Source organism: Anarrhichthys ocellatus, unplaced genomic scaffold (genome assembly GCF_004355925.1).
Source record: "Anarrhichthys ocellatus isolate YVR2014 unplaced genomic scaffold, GSC_Weel_1.0 scaffold54, whole genome shotgun sequence".
NCBI classification, from domain to species: Eukaryota; Metazoa; Chordata; class Actinopteri; order Perciformes; family Anarhichadidae; genus Anarrhichthys; species Anarrhichthys ocellatus.
The window spans coordinates 2,160,926-2,179,040 of record NW_022280084.1 but is presented as its reverse complement, the minus strand read 5'-3'; the positions used below and the strand labels follow the sequence as shown (position 1 = coordinate 2,179,040).

General features: G+C 42.5%; 1 protein-coding gene across 1 annotated transcript; it reads left to right on the top strand.

Annotated features, from left to right (window-relative positions):
• Positions 1 to 808: 808 nt before the first annotated feature.
• jcadb (junctional cadherin 5 associated b) lies at positions 809 to 16,603 on the top strand. Its single transcript, XM_031870760.1, has 4 exons — positions 809 to 936; positions 6,056 to 6,494; positions 8,616 to 12,505; positions 13,337 to 16,603. Exons 2-4 carry the CDS (start codon positions 6,169 to 6,171, stop codon positions 13,369 to 13,371), a joined length of 4,251 nt encoding a protein of 1,416 aa, XP_031726620.1. The 5' UTR covers positions 809 to 936; positions 6,056 to 6,168; the 3' UTR covers positions 13,372 to 16,603.
• Positions 16,604 to 18,115: the final 1,512 nt, after the last annotated feature.

The following is an 18,115-nucleotide window of genomic DNA, read 5'->3' as shown; positions in this document are numbered from 1 at the left end:
GCGTCTAACAACGACAGATTGTAGTTACTTGAAAGCCCTGTGCATCTCATACGGACGCTGAAGAACGGGTACAGCACCGGTTTGCACTGGGCAGCTCCCTCATCCAATTAAACCCCACAAAGTGAAAGGCTTACATGGCATCTGCAGGGACCCCTGAGGTCAGGCTTTAGCACTTGGTCACCAGTCAGTGGATCTCTGGGACGCGAGCGTCGCCCCGCCACTCCTCCGAACGAGGAATCCCTCCGAGTGCAGCATGTCACAGTTGGCACAGGAAGGCCTGAGCCCAGCACATTTAATTAGACAAGCTGTCTTGGCATTGGACGGGAGGGGGGACACACACAGTGACGAGTCATCAACATCACCAAGGGCGAGGTGCTGCTCGCTGCCATCTAAAACTTAACGGGATGGGAAAGAGACGCATGGGCGTCAATGTAGAATTCTGTCACTGGGAGATGGGAGTTTTTACTGGAAAAAAAATCAGTTGCAGCAAAAGTGAGCCCAAGCAGTGACTTGTATGAACACACCAGGTGTGTTCCTCTCAGGTTTTTTCGTGCACTAAAAAACGTGTGACAGAAAAATCAAGATAAGCAGACCTCAGCGCTCCGCATGTCGGGTAGTTATCATTCGAGTCAATATGCCAGATTGAATGAAAAAAAAGATATGAAAAAAAAGACTGTTGCTATGAAAAAAAAAGCAAAGTTATGAGAAACAGTTTGGAAGAAACCATTCTGACATCCCCTCTCTCTCTGTGTAGCTGCATGCATGTGAGGAGCCCACCCCACCTCAGCTGTAGTGAGGAGTCCAGGCAGCCAGCAACCAGCGCGTCTCTGCCTACCAATCGGCATGCTCGGCTCAGGCTCTGTGCAGTGCTCACTCTCAGCAGCTAAAGCTGGGCGCAGGGGGAACTGCGACGGCCGCCGCCAAGCATCTTCCCAGGTATGCGTCTCTCTGCTATACGCCCTTATTCGGTTTTTTTTTGTTTTGTTTGCAATGCTATAGCATCCTGCTGCATGTTCCCCGCTCTGCAGACACTGGGTTATATCTAGGGAGGGGTTGCTGTGTCTTTTTTTTTTTTTTTTTTTTTTTTTTTTGCACATTTTTTTAAATGTTTCTGTGGCTCACGTAGCCTCTCCACTGTAGCGCAAGGCAGCGGCTCTTGGTAAACACTCACAGTCAGCGAAGACGCATCTGCAAAAAAAAGCCTCCTCGTTAACCGCGCGTCAACTTGCACACACACACACACACACACACACCTCAAAATGTTCGCCCTTCGACAGATCCGCCGCTGCTCGGTGGCGAGGCGGGGATGTACGCCCGCTGCTGCGCTGCGTGCATTTCTTGGGGGAACATTTTTTGCAACGAGGTTATGATTTTGGTTTTTGTCAAAACATGACCGCTGCTGACTATATTTTCAACTTACAGCGCGTGCAGGTAGAGGTTCCCCCCCCCCCCTGGTATAGGCGCGTGGACTTGCAGTACTGGGCGAAGCAGGTATTGGGAGCCGATTTGAAGAAAAAAAAATAATTTCATAGCAGTGAATATTATGTAGGCTGTGCCTTATAACGCTGCAGTCGGCTATAGCGAGGCTATAGTAGGTCGTACTGTATAGCTACATGCATGGGCAGATATTTCTACAAACCGTGATACATTATTGATAGCTGTGTGTTATGATACAACGGATCTATTTCAAATCATTATTCATTCATACAGCAAGTTATCATCCAGGGGTGGGGGGGGGGGGGGGAAGATGTTTTTCAGAGAATAAGGTGGACTTAACACAAAGTGCTCTTGCTTGAAATGAGTTTGAATGAGCAAGGTTATGTTGTATTTTTCTTTGAATGCTCAGCCTGGTCTGTGGCGCTCTGATCTCCCTGTCACTAGGTAAGATGTAGGTACACTCCCTTGGCAGTTAGGGTGGTGCTGCCTGCTATAGTGCTGATGTGCTACAGTGGCCACTACCTGTGCATGCAGCCTGCAAGGCCTGGCTGTACATTGGGGGGCTCTCTCCCTCAGCCCTGGGAGGGTAGATGGGTGAACGTCAATAAAACTAAACCTCTAAAAGTTTAAAATAAATGTTACGCTCAACCTCCAAAGTTTGAGCTTTTTTTTTTAAGGGCAGCACAGGAAAGTTATTAAAAAAAAAGCCAAATAAAAGGAGCAGTAAATATCAGCCAATGAATGACCTCAACAGCAACTTTTACAACAGCTGACCTTACTGTTAGTTCTCTCCTCACACGCACTAAACCATACATCCCTCAGCGCATCAATGACGTGCATGTGAAAATCTGCCTGTGTTGTAATTATTAATGCTACTTTTGTTGTTGCTATGCAAAAAAAAAAGGGGGGCTCATGTGCTATATTTCCACTGCAATCATTTGAAGTGGTGACCTTGTCAAAGAGGGCCACTGTGTGTGTGTGTATGTGTATGTGTGTGTGTGTGTGTGAGTGTGAGTGGTTCTCTCTGACAAAACTCTGCATTTAAAAAGGAAGCTATACTTTCGTCTTCACTGGTCATGACTGATCTTGGATTTGGCTAATTCAAGAAGCCCTCAAGTTGATTTTTGCTGCATTCGCTCCGCTGCCTGTTCACTCCACTTTAAGAGACAGGAATAGTTGGAGGACTTGTACATCAGACGCCCTGATTTCAACATGTTGCTGATTTTCTGATGTTGTGTTCGGGTCTGCTTCGGCTATAGTCCGTGAAGTTACGTCGGCATTTATAAATTCCATTTTCACGCTGTGCTGTCCTTGAGAGTGTGGGTTTCACCCAGTGTGGTCTTATGGATGGAGGTGTTCTGCTGAGCCTTTGTACATCTGGGTAGTATTAATTACCTCCAGGCCACATGTGAAGTGTTACAGTGAGTCACACAGTATGAAATCAGCTCCCAGGCCAGAGGCAACTCTGATCCGCAGAGTGGATAAAGTTATGGAGTGGGAAATGTTAAGGTCACCTTAAGGTCAAGAGAAGAGGAGGGAATTTTCTTCAAGTAATTTAAATGAAATGATCCTTAATATAATATTTTTGCATCATCGATGTAAATGGAGCGGACGTGTTTCTTGGTTCACCTTTAGCTTTAACTTCCTATGAAACAGTTCGTATGTGAGCTGCAACAATTAGAAAAGAACATGAATCAGCAGCTGTTTTGATTATCGATTCATTTTAATGAAAAAATGCAGAATATTTGTTGGGTCCAGCTTCTCATATATGTCTGTTTGTCTAGGTCTTTGTTGTGTGTGATATTAAATAAAACATACCTCTGTTTTGGAATGAGGCAACAAAACAAGTAGAAGGATATCACTTTGAGCTCTGTTTTATTACATTTGTTTTAGTAAACGATGAATCACTCATCGGGACAATAACTGGTCAAGAAATTGATTATGAAGTTAAGCCCTAGTCCAGTAACTGTTAAACTCTATTAGTGTTACATTGTATGTTTAATTTAATACCTTATGTTGTGAGGATTCTGTATATTACAATGCCTTTTTTAAATTGTAGTATTGTTTGCAAAAAAAAAGCCCAAAACCAACTTTTGGTTTTCATTATAAACATTTTGAAAGTGAATATCATCAAGTATTAATTATGAATTGCATAGAAAAGAGCAGACAATTCTTGTTTTTGAAGCCGAACACATGTACAGGGACAGAAGCAAGTCTTTTATAACCTTGTTTAAATGTACATGTGTGTTATTAAGATCACACTTGTTGCTCCTCGTAAACAAACAAGATGAAAGCAGTGCGTTTTGTTCAGACACAGAGGAGAACACAACTTACTGCGACAACAGGTACTCTGCCCTGGTAAAGCTTCAGAGAAGTTTACTGTAGTACTACAACACATTTTCATTCTGTGATGTCTTTGAGATATTAATTAGGTCTGTCACATGACCCCCATCCGCGGTTTATACTACAATCTGTAATTGGGAGATAACAGATGGAGTATTGTAGTTTCAGTAAAATAAATAAATAAAGGTATTTGCTGGGAACAATTTTGGCAAAGCATCACCCTAACTTGAAGTGAGTAGTGGTTTGTAAGTTCTATTTTAACACTCACGTCTTTGATTCAACGGCGTCCTTTAAGGGACCCCTTCAGAATAGAAAATGAACAGCGAGTCACTATTCAAGTCCAAACATTATTAGCCAAAATGCTAATGTTTGCAAAGCCTTTGATCACCGTGTTAGTGTTTCATAAACCATCCACTGTCATCTCGAGGCAGGACAGCCTGTTATAGCCACAAATTAATATATCAGACAGGGAAGGCTGCGTCTGCATTCACACACACACACACACACGCACACACACACACACACACACACACACACGAGAACACACAAACAGCAGAAGAACTGAGGAGGAGACTCTTCAACTTGAGTCATAAAACAATTCTTTTGTTTGAACTACTTGTTGCATGATATTTAGAGATGAAATAAGTTGATAGATAGTCCATTTATTTGACAATACTGACGTTACATTCATCGTTTTAGAACTTTTTCAAGCAAAAATGTTTTCCTAGTCTTCTGCTTTTCTGTGTCATTTGTGATTGTTGACTGAATATCTTTGGGTTTTGGAAAGTTGGTTGAACAAAACAAGCAATTTGTTGACATTTTCTGTCGGCTTTGGGAAATGTGACGGGCGTTTTTCACTATTTTCACACCCTTCACTGACGGATCAAATAATCAGTAAACTATCAATAATCGTCAGATTAATCAGCGATGATAACTTACTTGCAGCTGTAGTTATATTTACAGTGTTGACAGTTAGACTCAGGGACTACAGTCTGAGAGAAGTGCTGAAAACAGAGCCTGGTGTGGTGGCCTGTAAAGGTTTGACTTACAAAGTCACAGATTAGATAAATAAATAAATAAATGAGATATGATGCACCTGCAAGAATGTACTTGTACAGAGATGATAAATTACCATTAAGATGAATTAAATAGTGAAAATACACATTTCTAGAAGTAAGAATCGTCTCACAATATGACGTGAAATAACAAACTAATTAAGATTCATGTTATGTGTTTTTTTTAAATTATTTTAACTTAAACTTTACTTTCTTTCCAGTCCTCGCTTCATTTTAGATTTTTTTGCTAACACTGCAAGTTAGACTTTTATGACCCAGGAGCTGAATCACTTTAATTACATGTAATAAATGTAATATGTTTTTTTCTGAGGTCATTACGACAGAAGAAATACGAGCTTACACCGTGTATAGCGACACCACACAGAGACAAGGGGCAGTATATATTATTTGCAGTAATTTTATTTCCCCATGTCTGTGGCGATGCAGAAGGGTTGCAGCTGTATAACGTTACCACCAGGGGGGCAAATATATAATGCAAAAATATACTGGAGGAGACACAGACTCAGACTCTTCTCTTTTCTTAATGTTGGAGAATTTCTTCGTAGTTTTTGTGACGTTTTTTGACTATTGGCGGAAGCACAGCATCGTTCACAGGCTGATGAGTGTCTGGAGAACAATAAATGTGGTTGTAATTACTGATGACTAATGTTACACTGAGAACCTGTTTCTACTAAGGATAAATCACATTTTTGACTACTTTATCAGAGACAGAGGGTAGAGAAATCTATATTTAGAGAGAGGTTTAAAAGATGGGAACAACTTTCAATTTAGCCGTTCCTCTATGAGGCGACACAATCGTTTTGGACAGTTTGGAAAGATGATAAAAATGTCTTTGGGAGGAAAGAAGGGCGTGGCTAGATTTGGGAGAGAATCCATGCTCAGGATAGTAAACTGCATTAAAAAAGATGGGCTCTTAAATTCTGCAGTGTGCACCTTTAACACTGAAGCTGTACATTCCAGAGTCAACCTTGGAGACACAGTAATGTCTGCACAAATGACTGTTCCATGTTTAGCACGTGTTCATGTTTAATTTAGGAAAACATTATCCAAGCTTTCAACATAGCCCATGCTGTAAAACACCTGAACACATCTGGAGATGTAACACAAACGTCTGTATTTTCTGACATCTGCGATTCGAAGTGCATGCAGAAATAATCTGTTCACATGTTACCTCTTCCCTTCCCCTGTCCTTCCCTCAGTGATGGCCTCTGCTGAGCAACCGTGCTCCAGCCTCCACCAGCAGCACTGCGCATAAGGCGGCAACACACCCACCTTTGCCCTCCTGCCCAGAAGTGAGAGAGCCGCTGCCACCATGTACAGTGTGGAGGACCTCCTCATTTCGCACGGATACAAATTGCCCAAGAGCGGCCCTCCGTCTGCCACGCCTTATGACAAGCGCCCTGCTGATTGCCAGCGCGAACTCGTGGACAACAGGGCTGGCCGGGGGACACTGAACGGGTACGAGGCGGACCGGGGGGCATCTATCACGGGCATCTATGGCAGCAGGCAGGCACTGGTGAAGGGCTACCCCGCCACAGACAACGAGAGCGGGGAAAGGATCCTAAGGAGAAAAGAGCTCGGCATTGGTATCCTAGGTGACACTCAGCCCTTGGGTGATTCTCTCGCCACAGATAGTGGGTGAGTGTTTTTTTTTTTTTCCCCCTCTCTTTTGCGATCCCCCACACCCTTTACCTTCCTTTCTTTTCCCCTTACCCCCCTCTTTCTCACTGGGGCCCTTTGGTATTGCATGCAAACTGAGTCTGCACTGCGCAGGTTTTTTTTTTTTTTCCCTTCCTCCTCTTCCCTTTCCCCTCCTTCCAGAAGCTGCAGAACACTCTGGCTGCAGCAGCACCACTGACATATCTTATGCCGGCATATGAGGAATTATGAAAGGTGCCTTTGCATCCGTTTGAGGTGTGTTCACATGCCCGCACGGAGGGGGTGGCTTGCGTCTCTGCGGAAGCCCACCCAAGCACTGGTGTCGTCTCCGCAGCCTCCAGACGGGCAGATGTAAACAGCAGCACTAGACAGTGAGCAAACTGAGGAGGACTGAACATGCCTCAAGACAGGCGCGTAATCACTCCACTATAAACACTGGCACACTGAATCCCGCCCAGCACGTGCTCAGTGATGTAAGCATGTTGCTGGGCAAGTGTGCACAGCGCGGCTCCCCTCCGCCATACAGTAGCATATGCTGCTGAGGATGATCCATTGACTTTGCTGCTTAAATGAACCAGTACGGTGACTAACGCAGCGATTCAGAGCAGCGCAGATATGACACTCTTAAAAAAGGGTCGTTGTAATTCATTTTGAGTTCTCTTTTATTTTTTACGAGACTTGATATTTTTCAAACTTATATTGTATTATGTATTCATGATATATATTATGGTTGGATTATGGAACTGCTTACTGCAAATCATTACCACATTATGTGGTTGTATCATAAGTAATAACTAGCCTGAGAAAATATAATTATTGATTTATTAATATTATTTGAAAGACCTGATGGAGCCGCACTCCCTTGTTCCATTATAACTGACTAGCATCAGGGTGGCTTTAAAACATGGTTGGATGTGACGGGTGACTCTGCTTCGTTCAGCACCAAGAAAATGACCACAACTGCTTGGGAAAATTCCAAAATCAAAATAACAATATAACAAAATGACCCCCTTTTGAACACAAAGAAGTGAGGCTCTGTTTTATTGTCGACTCAATCTGTTATAATTAAGTATGCTATTTCTAAGATAATTGTGTTGGCAATGAAATATTCATTACAGCCATATCCTGCACCTAAGAGGTACATTTGGAACCATAACTAAAATGATCTCCAGGCGGCACTGCTTTATCACACTACAGTGGAACCACTGTTTTGAGCCTGCCAGAAGTCACTCATTTTATGTTAGGTTTAAAATGTATATTAAAGCTTGTGATATAAAATATACATTCAAAAAGGGCCTCTTCTTCTGATTTTCTCCTTTATGATGTTTTATTGTAACATGGAGAAGCAGACTGCTTTAATTAAAAGTGTTTATCGGTAGGTCATACTGTATTTCCTAAAAAGGGAACAGTTTGGTCTTACTAATCATAGGTTCAGTTAATCAGAGGGAAAAAAGGTCCTTTTTGCTATCGTGCAGGTTATGGGATGACTTTCTCTAAGAGCCAAAGTCGCTGTCCAGATGACCAGCTTACAAGATAAGGTCAGCACAATTTAATATGCAGATCATATTGCAGTAGCATCACAATTTCATGGTTTCTTCAAGGGACTTGGGAGCCACTGACGTAAGCACTTCTGTCTCATATGTGCTGGCTCTCCTTGATTAAGTTGCATTGGAGAGCCAATACTGCCAAAGCCAAGCTACATGCTTGAGACTGGCATAGACACAATTATCAAATCTAAAAAAGGGTGTTTTTATTTTCGTATATCATCATAGAAAGTGATATAATATTCATATAATATATAATATACATTTTGATTTGTTTTGGGAAAGTCTTCCTATTGAAAACACTTTTAGTATCAATGTTTCAATAGTGTCTTTTTATTGTTGTTTTTCAAACAATGGAAAAACCAGAACACTATCAATCATGAAAAGAATATTGCCTTTCAGACACTATTCTGTGTTTGTACCTAATGACTGTGAGTCAAATGTCATTCATCTTGCAACTGTTTTGCAAGTGTCAACCTAGATTCAGAGTGCACCTCACTCTCATTCTGTGACACTTTGAACATCTTATTCACACTGAACTCTTCTGCCTTTGCAGGTTCTACGATGTTCCCAGTTTGACTTACTCAGAGCCGCTGAGCCACGACGAGAGGGATGTTTCCTACTGGCGGAGGCGAGGTCAGGACTTTAGCATCCTCCTGGACTATGCTGATGGCAGGGAGCTGAGGGCCTCTGCTGGCGCATGGAGGCCACAGGCCCTGATTGCAGCAGAGGAACACAGAGCAGAGAGGCAAGCGCAGCAGCTATGGGAGGACATTTCCTGGCTAAGGGACCTGGATGCAGCCCCTGGTCAGCTAAGGGTGACTGGGGAGAGGAAGTGCCAGAGCCTCGGTACAGAGGAGTGGAGGCCTGCTGTGGGCCTGGGAAGGCAGCTGTCGGAGGGGGATGGGGACAGGTGGGCTCAGGACCAGTACCGCCTGAGGACACCTGAGGGTTTTTTTCACCCAAGAACTAAAGCAAAGTCTCAGTCTCTCCCCAGAGTTTTGTCACCTGATGGAAGTGCCAGCAGAGAGCTCATTCCCTCCAGGCCGAGCCTACCTGATAGACAACAGAGAATAAGCAGCACTGTCTTCTCTGGACCCTATAGTAGGTATATCTATAGTGGTGCTGTTGTCAGGGACCGGTGGGGTAGGAATGCAGGGCCAAGCAGCCATGTTGCACTTTTACCAAAGCCCAGGTTCAGCAGGCCTTTAAAGCCTCCGTCATATGAGACTCACCAGCAGACTAGGGGTAGCGCAGAAATGCTTGCTATAGAGCAGGGTGCCAAACAAAAAGAAAGGCCTATCTACTATCCAAGGGGTGGGGAGCTGAGACAAGACTATTTCGCACAACACTCCCTCACTGGAATGGAGCCCCCAGGCTACATCCCACCCCCATCTTATAGAAGAGGCCCACCCCCAAGAGCAGTTTCAATGAACCGCAATGAAATGGCAAACTTAAGATGGAGGGCGGAATCTCTGCAGATGCCCCACTCAGATCCTGGAAGGTGGTTTTACAGACAGGCGGGTTCATGGCTGGAACATTATGGAGAACGTGCTGCGTCCTATCGAAAACTGGTACATTCTGGACATGAAGAACAACCAGGTCATGCCCGTCAAGTACCCACCGAAGACCCAAGAGTGAAGCAAATCTCAGGAGGGCCTAGCGGAAATTCTCTCACTGACTCAGACAAGATCCGTAACATCAACAAAGAGATTCTGCCCGTTAAGATTTTAGGACAATCTACACATGATAGTGCCTTTCCTCCCCAACAGGGGCCAGCTCTCAATACCGACACCCGCAAAACAGCTCTCACTGACAACGACAGCAGTAATCGATGGTCCAACAGGGGATTAAACAAAAAAAGTGAAAGTGTAGGGCCTGAACAAAGCCGTAGTCAGTTTTTTCCTTCATCTATTCTGGGTAAACCACCACCTCCCCCATGCAAGCCGGCCGACCAGGGTGTCTCTGAAACTGTAACTGAAGTAAAAAAGGTGGAACAACCTGAACCACCAGAGAAAGACAAATCCAAGAATCTAAAAAAGAGACTTAGCGAGACCATTTTTTGTTTAGTGTCTGTACCTGTTACTCCGCAGCTTGCTGGAACAATCCGTGATCAGAATAACAACAATGAGAAGTCACCAGACCCAGCGGACAGTCCTAGTGACAACAAAACTGGCCATTTAACAAACCAAAGTCTCCAAAGCACATCTTCAGCTGAAGCTGAGCTGCAAGCACTTACTGGTAGCATAGCGAGCAGCAAAACAAGCAGTCGAGCGAGCAGCAAAATGTTTAAAAGAGTACCATGTAGACCCCCTAAGATAAACCATTACAAGGAGATGAAACTGTCGGGTACCTGGCCTGCAAACCAGTATAGAGACCAGGAGACACAAACTAGCCCAGAGGCCCAAAAACCTGACTCTGAAAACAAGGAAGCACAACAAGAACCTGTCCCTCCTGGCACTGAAGTCCCTCCTGACAGCAGCGGCGTAGTGGGCACTGCCTTCAGCTTCCCTATAAAGGGGGTGAAGAGCCTGAAACTGTCAAGCAACAGCGCCTTCTCTCTGACCTCCACCTTCTCCAACCAGCTGAACAAGAGCACAGCTCAGCAACCAGCAGTACCACCCTCAGGAAATGTGGAGGAGACCAAACCAGCAGCAAATAGTGGGCAGGAGCCATTTGAGCAGTTACTGCTGAAACCGGCCAGCCAGCGTCCATGGGATGCTGTGAAAGAGCTGGAGGTCATCAAAAAAGAAGTCCAGGATCAACAGCAGCAGCAGAGCAGCAAACAGCCCAGTGTTGACAAGTGCATTGAGGATCTTAACGAGGCCTACAAAGACATCTTGGAGCTAGGCACTGCCAGCAATAAAGTCCCAAATGGTTCTGTTCAAATCCCTGAGCGTATCAAAATCCGATTGACATCAGAACCTCTCAACAAACCCAGCAGCCTTAGGCGCAGTGCAGTCAGCTGGTCTGTTGACCCAGAATACAGGGAAGTCAAGAGCGCCTTCTCCAGGCCTGCAACAAAGTCAGTAACCTTCAGCAAGCAGCTTAGGGAGGAGCTCCCCGTCCCACCTCGGGAGACAGGTTTCAGAGAATACAGGGTTATTACGCATCTTTCGCGCAGACGGAGCAACGATGGCAGGACAGTGAAACTAGACCTGCCGGATGAGCCTATCGAGACACCACTTTGTGACTTCAGTCCAACAACGCGCACCGCAGCAGCTGAGGTGCCGTGGGCAGATAGACAGCCAATGCAGGACGCCTCTACGCTCACTAGTCCTCCTGATTATGAGGACATATGCCAGACTTTGCGTCACCCTAGAGACCCGGCGGATGTCAATAAAGCGTCCGCAGGTAGTTCTAAACCTAATGATGCAGATACTCTTCAAGATCTCAGTGCTGAATCAGAGGAGGAGTGCCCTATTTGTAAAAGAGAGCTCGAGAATCAGATGAGACAGGGCCCATTGCCTCCGCTTCACGAGGAGAACAGCTCGGACAGCTCGACCAATCAAAACGGCAGTCCGCCGCGACGCGCTGCTTTAGAAAGTCCAGCAGGAGATACAAAAACGGAGGAGCCAAATGACTCAAGTTTGAATCAGTCAGGATCCGACCTGTGTGCTGAAACAAGGGAGCAGCATTCAATGACAGAGGAAAATGAGGGAGGGGGTGACAAAACAGACAATGCTCAGGCAGAAGACGATTTGTGCGCAGTTAATCCTGCTGAGCGCGTCCCTGCAAATGGAGCTACGGAGGACAGCGCATCCACAATATTGGCAACTGATGCGCCAGCAGACCCCCAAGTCACAGGGGAACAGAGTGCTAGTGAAACAGCAACTAAGGAAGCAGAATTAGGAGAGAAGGAAGCCATTACAGGAGAAACACCTGCGGGCGTTGCAGACAAACAGACAGCTGAAGTGAAAAGTGAGTGTGAGGGACAAGACAGTACACTGCCTGATGACAAGCAAGAGCAAGAAAAGAAGCCATTTGCTACTCCAGAGCATAGACTCGGTCTACGGACTCATCTGGGGCGAGACCACCCAGGGTTACCGGAGTTTCCGCCAGATAGACTGCCACTCTCAGTTCCCCCAAACCTGGACCGCAGGCTGTCTCTTAGCTTAGAGGGGGAGAGAAGGAGCAAGGGCCCCGCCCAGCGAATGGAAGCCTTGCAGACCAAGCTGGCTGTTTCTCCGGGTCGCGTGGCAGTTGAGCACCTGGCCCGCATGAGGGAGGTGGACGTTATGTATCGTGTGAGGCGCCTCAGCATCAGGAGCACTGACTCTGGGGAGGGGGAGGCAGAGGCAGAGGGGGAGGGCAAGGACGAACAAGAGGAGGAGCCCCACCCTGCTCCTCAGGGAGACAAGGAGAACGATCAAGATCAAGAGGTCACCCATTCAAAGCAGGTCTCTGAGGAGACAGTGTTGCAAGATGAGGAGGAGTCTCTCTCAGGTAAGATAAGAACATTAGACTTGATAAATGAATTAGCCAAATTCAGAGGACTATCTGTACAGCTTTACAAATGTACCCACATTTAGAAATGATTAAGGGTAACCTTAAGAAAAAACAAACATTTATTTCCCTTGTGGTTCTTGGTCCACAGAGATTCAGAAGACTATTAAACCAAATGAGAAAAGGAAAATATCAATGCAATTATTTAAAATAGTTCAATGCATCATATGATTTCACTGTCCCTATCCACATATATATATGCATGCTTCAGGATGACTGCAGACTAAACCATGAGTGAATGTTTCATTTAAATGCTGAGAAATGTGTCAATAAAACTAACTATGTTTATAGGTATTGATAGGAAATGTGTTTTTAGGAGACATCAAATTGTGTTAATATTCATGAGGGAAACATTATATATTTAGTATTTTTGTCATAATTTATGGGCATTTTTTCTCACCAATTGTAAAAACACCAATTTAGAAGAACGGTTACAGTCTCATGTAAGTCTGCACAAAAATACATTTTTAGATTATACGGTTGCAATTTATCAAAATTGAGGAGACTGTCAATGGGCCTTGCTGTTAAAGACATCTCCACAAGATGGTGTCGGTGCCCAAAGATAGTGCAAGTCTTCAACCCTCCTCAGTGAATTCAAATCCATTAAACATATCACTGACTTTTACATCACTAGAGTAAACAGAATACATGCAAAGCACACTTGAACACTTTGTACCTTACTACCCTTCTTTGGTTTAGATCCTTTTGTTGAATGATATAATACAATAATACATTTTTTGTGAATGAATCTTTTTCTCCTTTACATTTCAGAACCCCATGATCCCAGCCGAGTGGAGACAGTGTAGAAAGACTGCGTCCATCATCTCCATCTGAGGTTTTTAGCTCCAACACTGTGACCTGGCTGCCTACTAGAATGCCTTCATCTCATCTTGACACTGAAATGGCCTTCTTGTCCGACAAGAGCATTGTGTACACCCTCACCCTCGGCGCTGCGTTGACTACTAAGAGTGCTGTTCCACTGCCAAAGGGAGGTGCCCCTTTAACTTGTGGGGCAAATTCCACTTCGAATCCCTTCCCAAACTGACTTCCCACAACCCCATCCGTCCTCCATCCCGAAGCCCATCCTCTTATAGGGTTTTTACTAGTTAGTCTTCTTGTAGCGGCTTGTCCTTTCTATTCTACCCTCCCTATGCTTTTCTCATTGGCAGACATTATGCAATTCTGTTGTGCATACTAGAACTTCTAAAATGTCCATAGTGAATACAGTCGAGACATTTTTCACATACTGAACGAATCAGTTTGTTTACGGGCGAGCTGTTAAGGATATGAATGTAAGCGTTTATGTTTAGCCTAACGTAGACTTAGAAGGGTTATTGTCACAAACCTGTTCTGTTGCATTTAAACTACACCAAAATAAACTGCGTATCTGATTGTGTCGTGGTGAGGCGACACCTGTTTTAGAACTGGACATCACTGTCTCTGGCTCAAGAACTGTTTTGATTTTCAGATGAGATCAATCAGCCTTTCTTTTTTAAAATTTGAACGACATTGTGCCCTTTTTCATTGCTTTTGTACACACTGCAACCATAACCCATAGAGCTCTTCAATGAAGAGTGACTCTACACCACATGACATGATAGACCGTGACCTATTATACGTTACATTGGTTCCACGCTGGAAAAGGGAGAGCTGCCTACTTTAACCAGATGTGTGTTAGTCCTCTGATCAATCCGATGTATAGCTCCCATTTCCAGGTAATTTCAGGAAGCAATAAAGGCACGGATTGAGTTCAAGTGGTGGTTGGTGAATTTGGCAAACTTAAAAAGATGGATATAGGGATAAAGAACAAAAAAAAAAAAGATTAAAAAAAAAAAGATAGGTAGAGCAATATTGTTGTACAAACAGCTCAGTGGTGTAGTGGAGCTACCTGTAGGAACCATTGTCAGGAGTTTTAATGTGAACATGTCATTCAAATCATATTACAGGGATATGGAGTCGTGTCAGGGTATACGGGCGCTTAACGGGGTGGGTGCTTTACTTCATGAGATATATCTATGTTCATACATCTGTATCGCAAAAAGACGTCATTTCATAAAAAATTATTTTTGTTATCATCGAATTGTTAATCAGTTTGCATAATGTACAAAATAAAGTATATTTTAAATATTTTAAGAGATATTTTGTATTTAACCATGACATTTTATTTCTCCACACTTCTATCAAGCTGAAAGTATCACATGTCTGTATAGAATCATACTGAGAGTATACATAATTTTCTAGTGCTTTAAAATCTAACAGAGTGATATAAGAAGGGATGGCCCTGTGGTGTGCCTTGATCACACGGTTCGGTTTCAGTGAGCGATGGGGTTCATCATCGCCAGTGTTGATGTGGTGGAAACTTTATGATTGTGCCATGATTTCCTATTTGATAGTGCTTTTTCACACGCTAACAGAGTCAATGTTGGACAGTCCTTGTGATATTTGATACATCAGTCCATCTCAGCTGTATTTCCTACGTTGGTGGTCAGACATGACCTGTGTCATATTTTTGTCTTTGTATGTCTTCCAATTCAAATCATGTATTGTTCTGTTGTTGGTTCCTCAAACATTGTTAGAAATAAAATTGGGAAATTCTTTTCTTTTCCTTCCTTTCACCCTCCCTTTCCTCCCTTTCTTTCCCCCCTCCTCCTAACCTCCTCCTTTCTTTCTTTGTTTCTTTCATTCCACAGTGTGTTCATTTTGTGGAAAATGTTCTGCCGTCCCTAACACTTATTGCACTAAAGGATACAATGCAGTATGCTATTTTTGGCTAAAAACCACGAATTTGCAAAGAAAAGTACTAAAACAGACTTCTTTTTAAATACAAGGGTTTTTAATACATTTTAAATCATCACTTAAAACTTACTTAATAATGATAAAAAAAATGATCTTGTGGATAAAAACAAGTGTGCAGTTACGTGGTTTTTCCTACAACAGCAGCGCTGCATTGGTTTAATGTACCAACAGATTTGTAGTAAACCATCACTGTTTAATCACAAGTATCACTTAATTGTTATGTAGCATTTTACAGTTGTAGCATTTTATCAACTCAGAACTTTGTCTTGTATTTCAAACATTTCTTGTAAATTTGGAATAATCATGTCGCCTTATTATGTGTGCATTACATTATATTCCAGGCAATGCCAAATATTAACCTACTAAGCACTGTTTCATACCTTAGGTTTTTACAAACAACTTACTGTTCTGCCATCCCTCTGGCTGGAGGGGTACAGTAGCATTGTGGATAGTTTCTGCTCTTCATGCCGTTTATCATATACATTGAATCAAAACTGTGAACTTCAAATAATACAAAAAAGGATAATTTATAAAAAGTGCAGGATGAGATTCAGTGTTTCAAGACAACTACACAGTCAGCAACACAGGGAGGACAAGCTGGCACGCCCACAATTACTGACACATGTCATTTTCAATTCAATTTGCGGACTGAAAGGCTTAGCCTTAGTCTTGTGTGTAAACTGCCTCCGACGACATTTAAATAGCTATTTCAGTACATACGCCCCCCCCCAATAATTGGCATGTCAGGTACACTTGAACATAGTGTCATTTGACTTTTTTGTACTGCAGGTTATGTGCAACATGAAGTAATTATGCACACTTGTAATATTTTCTATTTTCATATGAGATTTAAGTGCTTTTTTGTACTCACTGACATCTTTTTTTCTCCCTTGCATGAAATGCAAGAGAGAGGAGGAAAAAAAATGTTTTTCATAAAGTATATTTGCATTTGGTACTCCAATAGTAAAACCAGTGGGCAAACATTATGTTTTAGAATTTAATTTACAAAACTATGCCAAGTATTTAAAAGCTATTTTTAGAGTAAATAAAAAAGACTCATTCATTTTATTTCCTTTAAGACATGCCTTTATCTTTGTATCTATAAATATGAGCATAATCCATAGTCATATGATTGTGCTACTGTTGTATGATACTGCAGTCTGATTCATAAATAAACTCTTTGCATGAAATTTGTGTTTGTGATCAATTGCCTCGGGACATTTACAGGATTTGTTTCATGCTCTCGATCAGGTTACTGGAGGAAATACTTTTGTTTTTCTTTGTAAAATATTTTGAAAAGATACAGAACTTCCTCTCTCTCTCTCTCTCTCTCTCTCTCTCTCTCTCTCTATATATATATATATATATATATATATATATATATATATATATATATATATATATATATATGTTTAAGTTAAACAACCCATTTGGGGATGGAGAATGATTAGATATGTAGCCATATAACATAGTATACAATACTAATAATAATAATTTAATACATCTGTTTACAGAATCACTGTATCAGCTCCAAATAACAGTGTTAACGTTAGCTTAAATACTACATAATCTGGTGCTGCCAGATGTTAAAGAGGCTTTCATCCAGCATACTTACACATTTTTGAAATTACGAATGATTACTTGTGTTTCCTGTAGTAGCCATAGAATGTAGTAATAGCTAGCTAATTAGCTGCTAACGTACACCTAAGGTTAGCTAATTAGACTACTGTAGCTAAAGTTTTAAGCTTAACGTTAGCCTCAAACAGGAGGAAACTTCTAGATTTGTTCCCAGTAATTTTACACAAAATATTTACTTGTGGTATGTTGTTCTCTTGCTAACCACAAATCAAAACCGGGTTTTCTTTGAACCCGAAGCTTCCGATTTGCCATAGAAAGCAGGCTAAACGTAGTAACGTTAGCTAGACTTTTCAGTTTTGGTAACTGTAGGTCAACATGTGACCGTTGCTGACTATGTTCCTCAGATAAAACCCCAGAACAGCATGAACCATTACATTTTCACTTTTCTAACTGAGGATTATCTTATTTTATCTTATCACACCTTCTTTGGTGTCTTCAGAATGAGACTGTTCCAACTGCCACTGTTCTTCAGACCTCACTGCCATTAATCTCCAGCTGTCCCCCCATCACAGCTGTCTCCATCTCTGAGTCATACCAATGTAAGTAAACCACATATCTGTCATTACGTTACACTTTGTACTACTGGCAAGCATGCTTGCCTCTGTTGCTTGGGGAATACGTAACTCCATTAAGGGCCCAGTGACAGTTGTCCTTCTTGCACACATACTGTATTCTCTACAACCACACCCCAGAACATGAGAAGAAGAATAAACTGAAAGGAGGAGAGTACTTCTTACACTTAACATGTGTTTGGTGTAAACACCTGTAGAAAAACGCAAAGGATTGCATGTATCTATGTACTTATTATGTCCACAAGATGGAGCTAAACTATAGAAATACAATACCAAAAACACCCCCAAACCCTGATTCTTCTCTACTAGAAGATGTGCAGGCAGATAATACATTTACAGTTTCTAGTCCTTTTAAATATAGCATACATCTTGTCACTTTGACACATATACTTGTTAGTGCCCAAGTGAAATACATTGTCACTCTATAAGCAGCCTATTTTTCACACTGTCTACAGTAGATTTATAATTATACCATTGCAAACTAATAGGTAAAATAATTGTTAAATTCCAACATGCAGCCAATTTTCTCGAAAATAAGGATTTT

Coding starts and splice junctions, on each gene's coding strand:
- jcadb (XM_031870760.1), top strand. CDS start 6,169: ATGTACAGTGTGGAGGACCTCCTCATTTCGCACGGATACAAATTGCCC. Junction 6,495..8,615: donor TCTCTCGCCACAGATAGTGG/GTGAGTGTTTTT, acceptor CTGCCTTTGCAG/GTTCTACGATGTTCCCAGTT. Junction 12,506..13,336: donor TGAGGAGGAGTCTCTCTCAG/GTAAGATAAGAA, acceptor TTTACATTTCAG/AACCCCATGATCCCAGCCGA.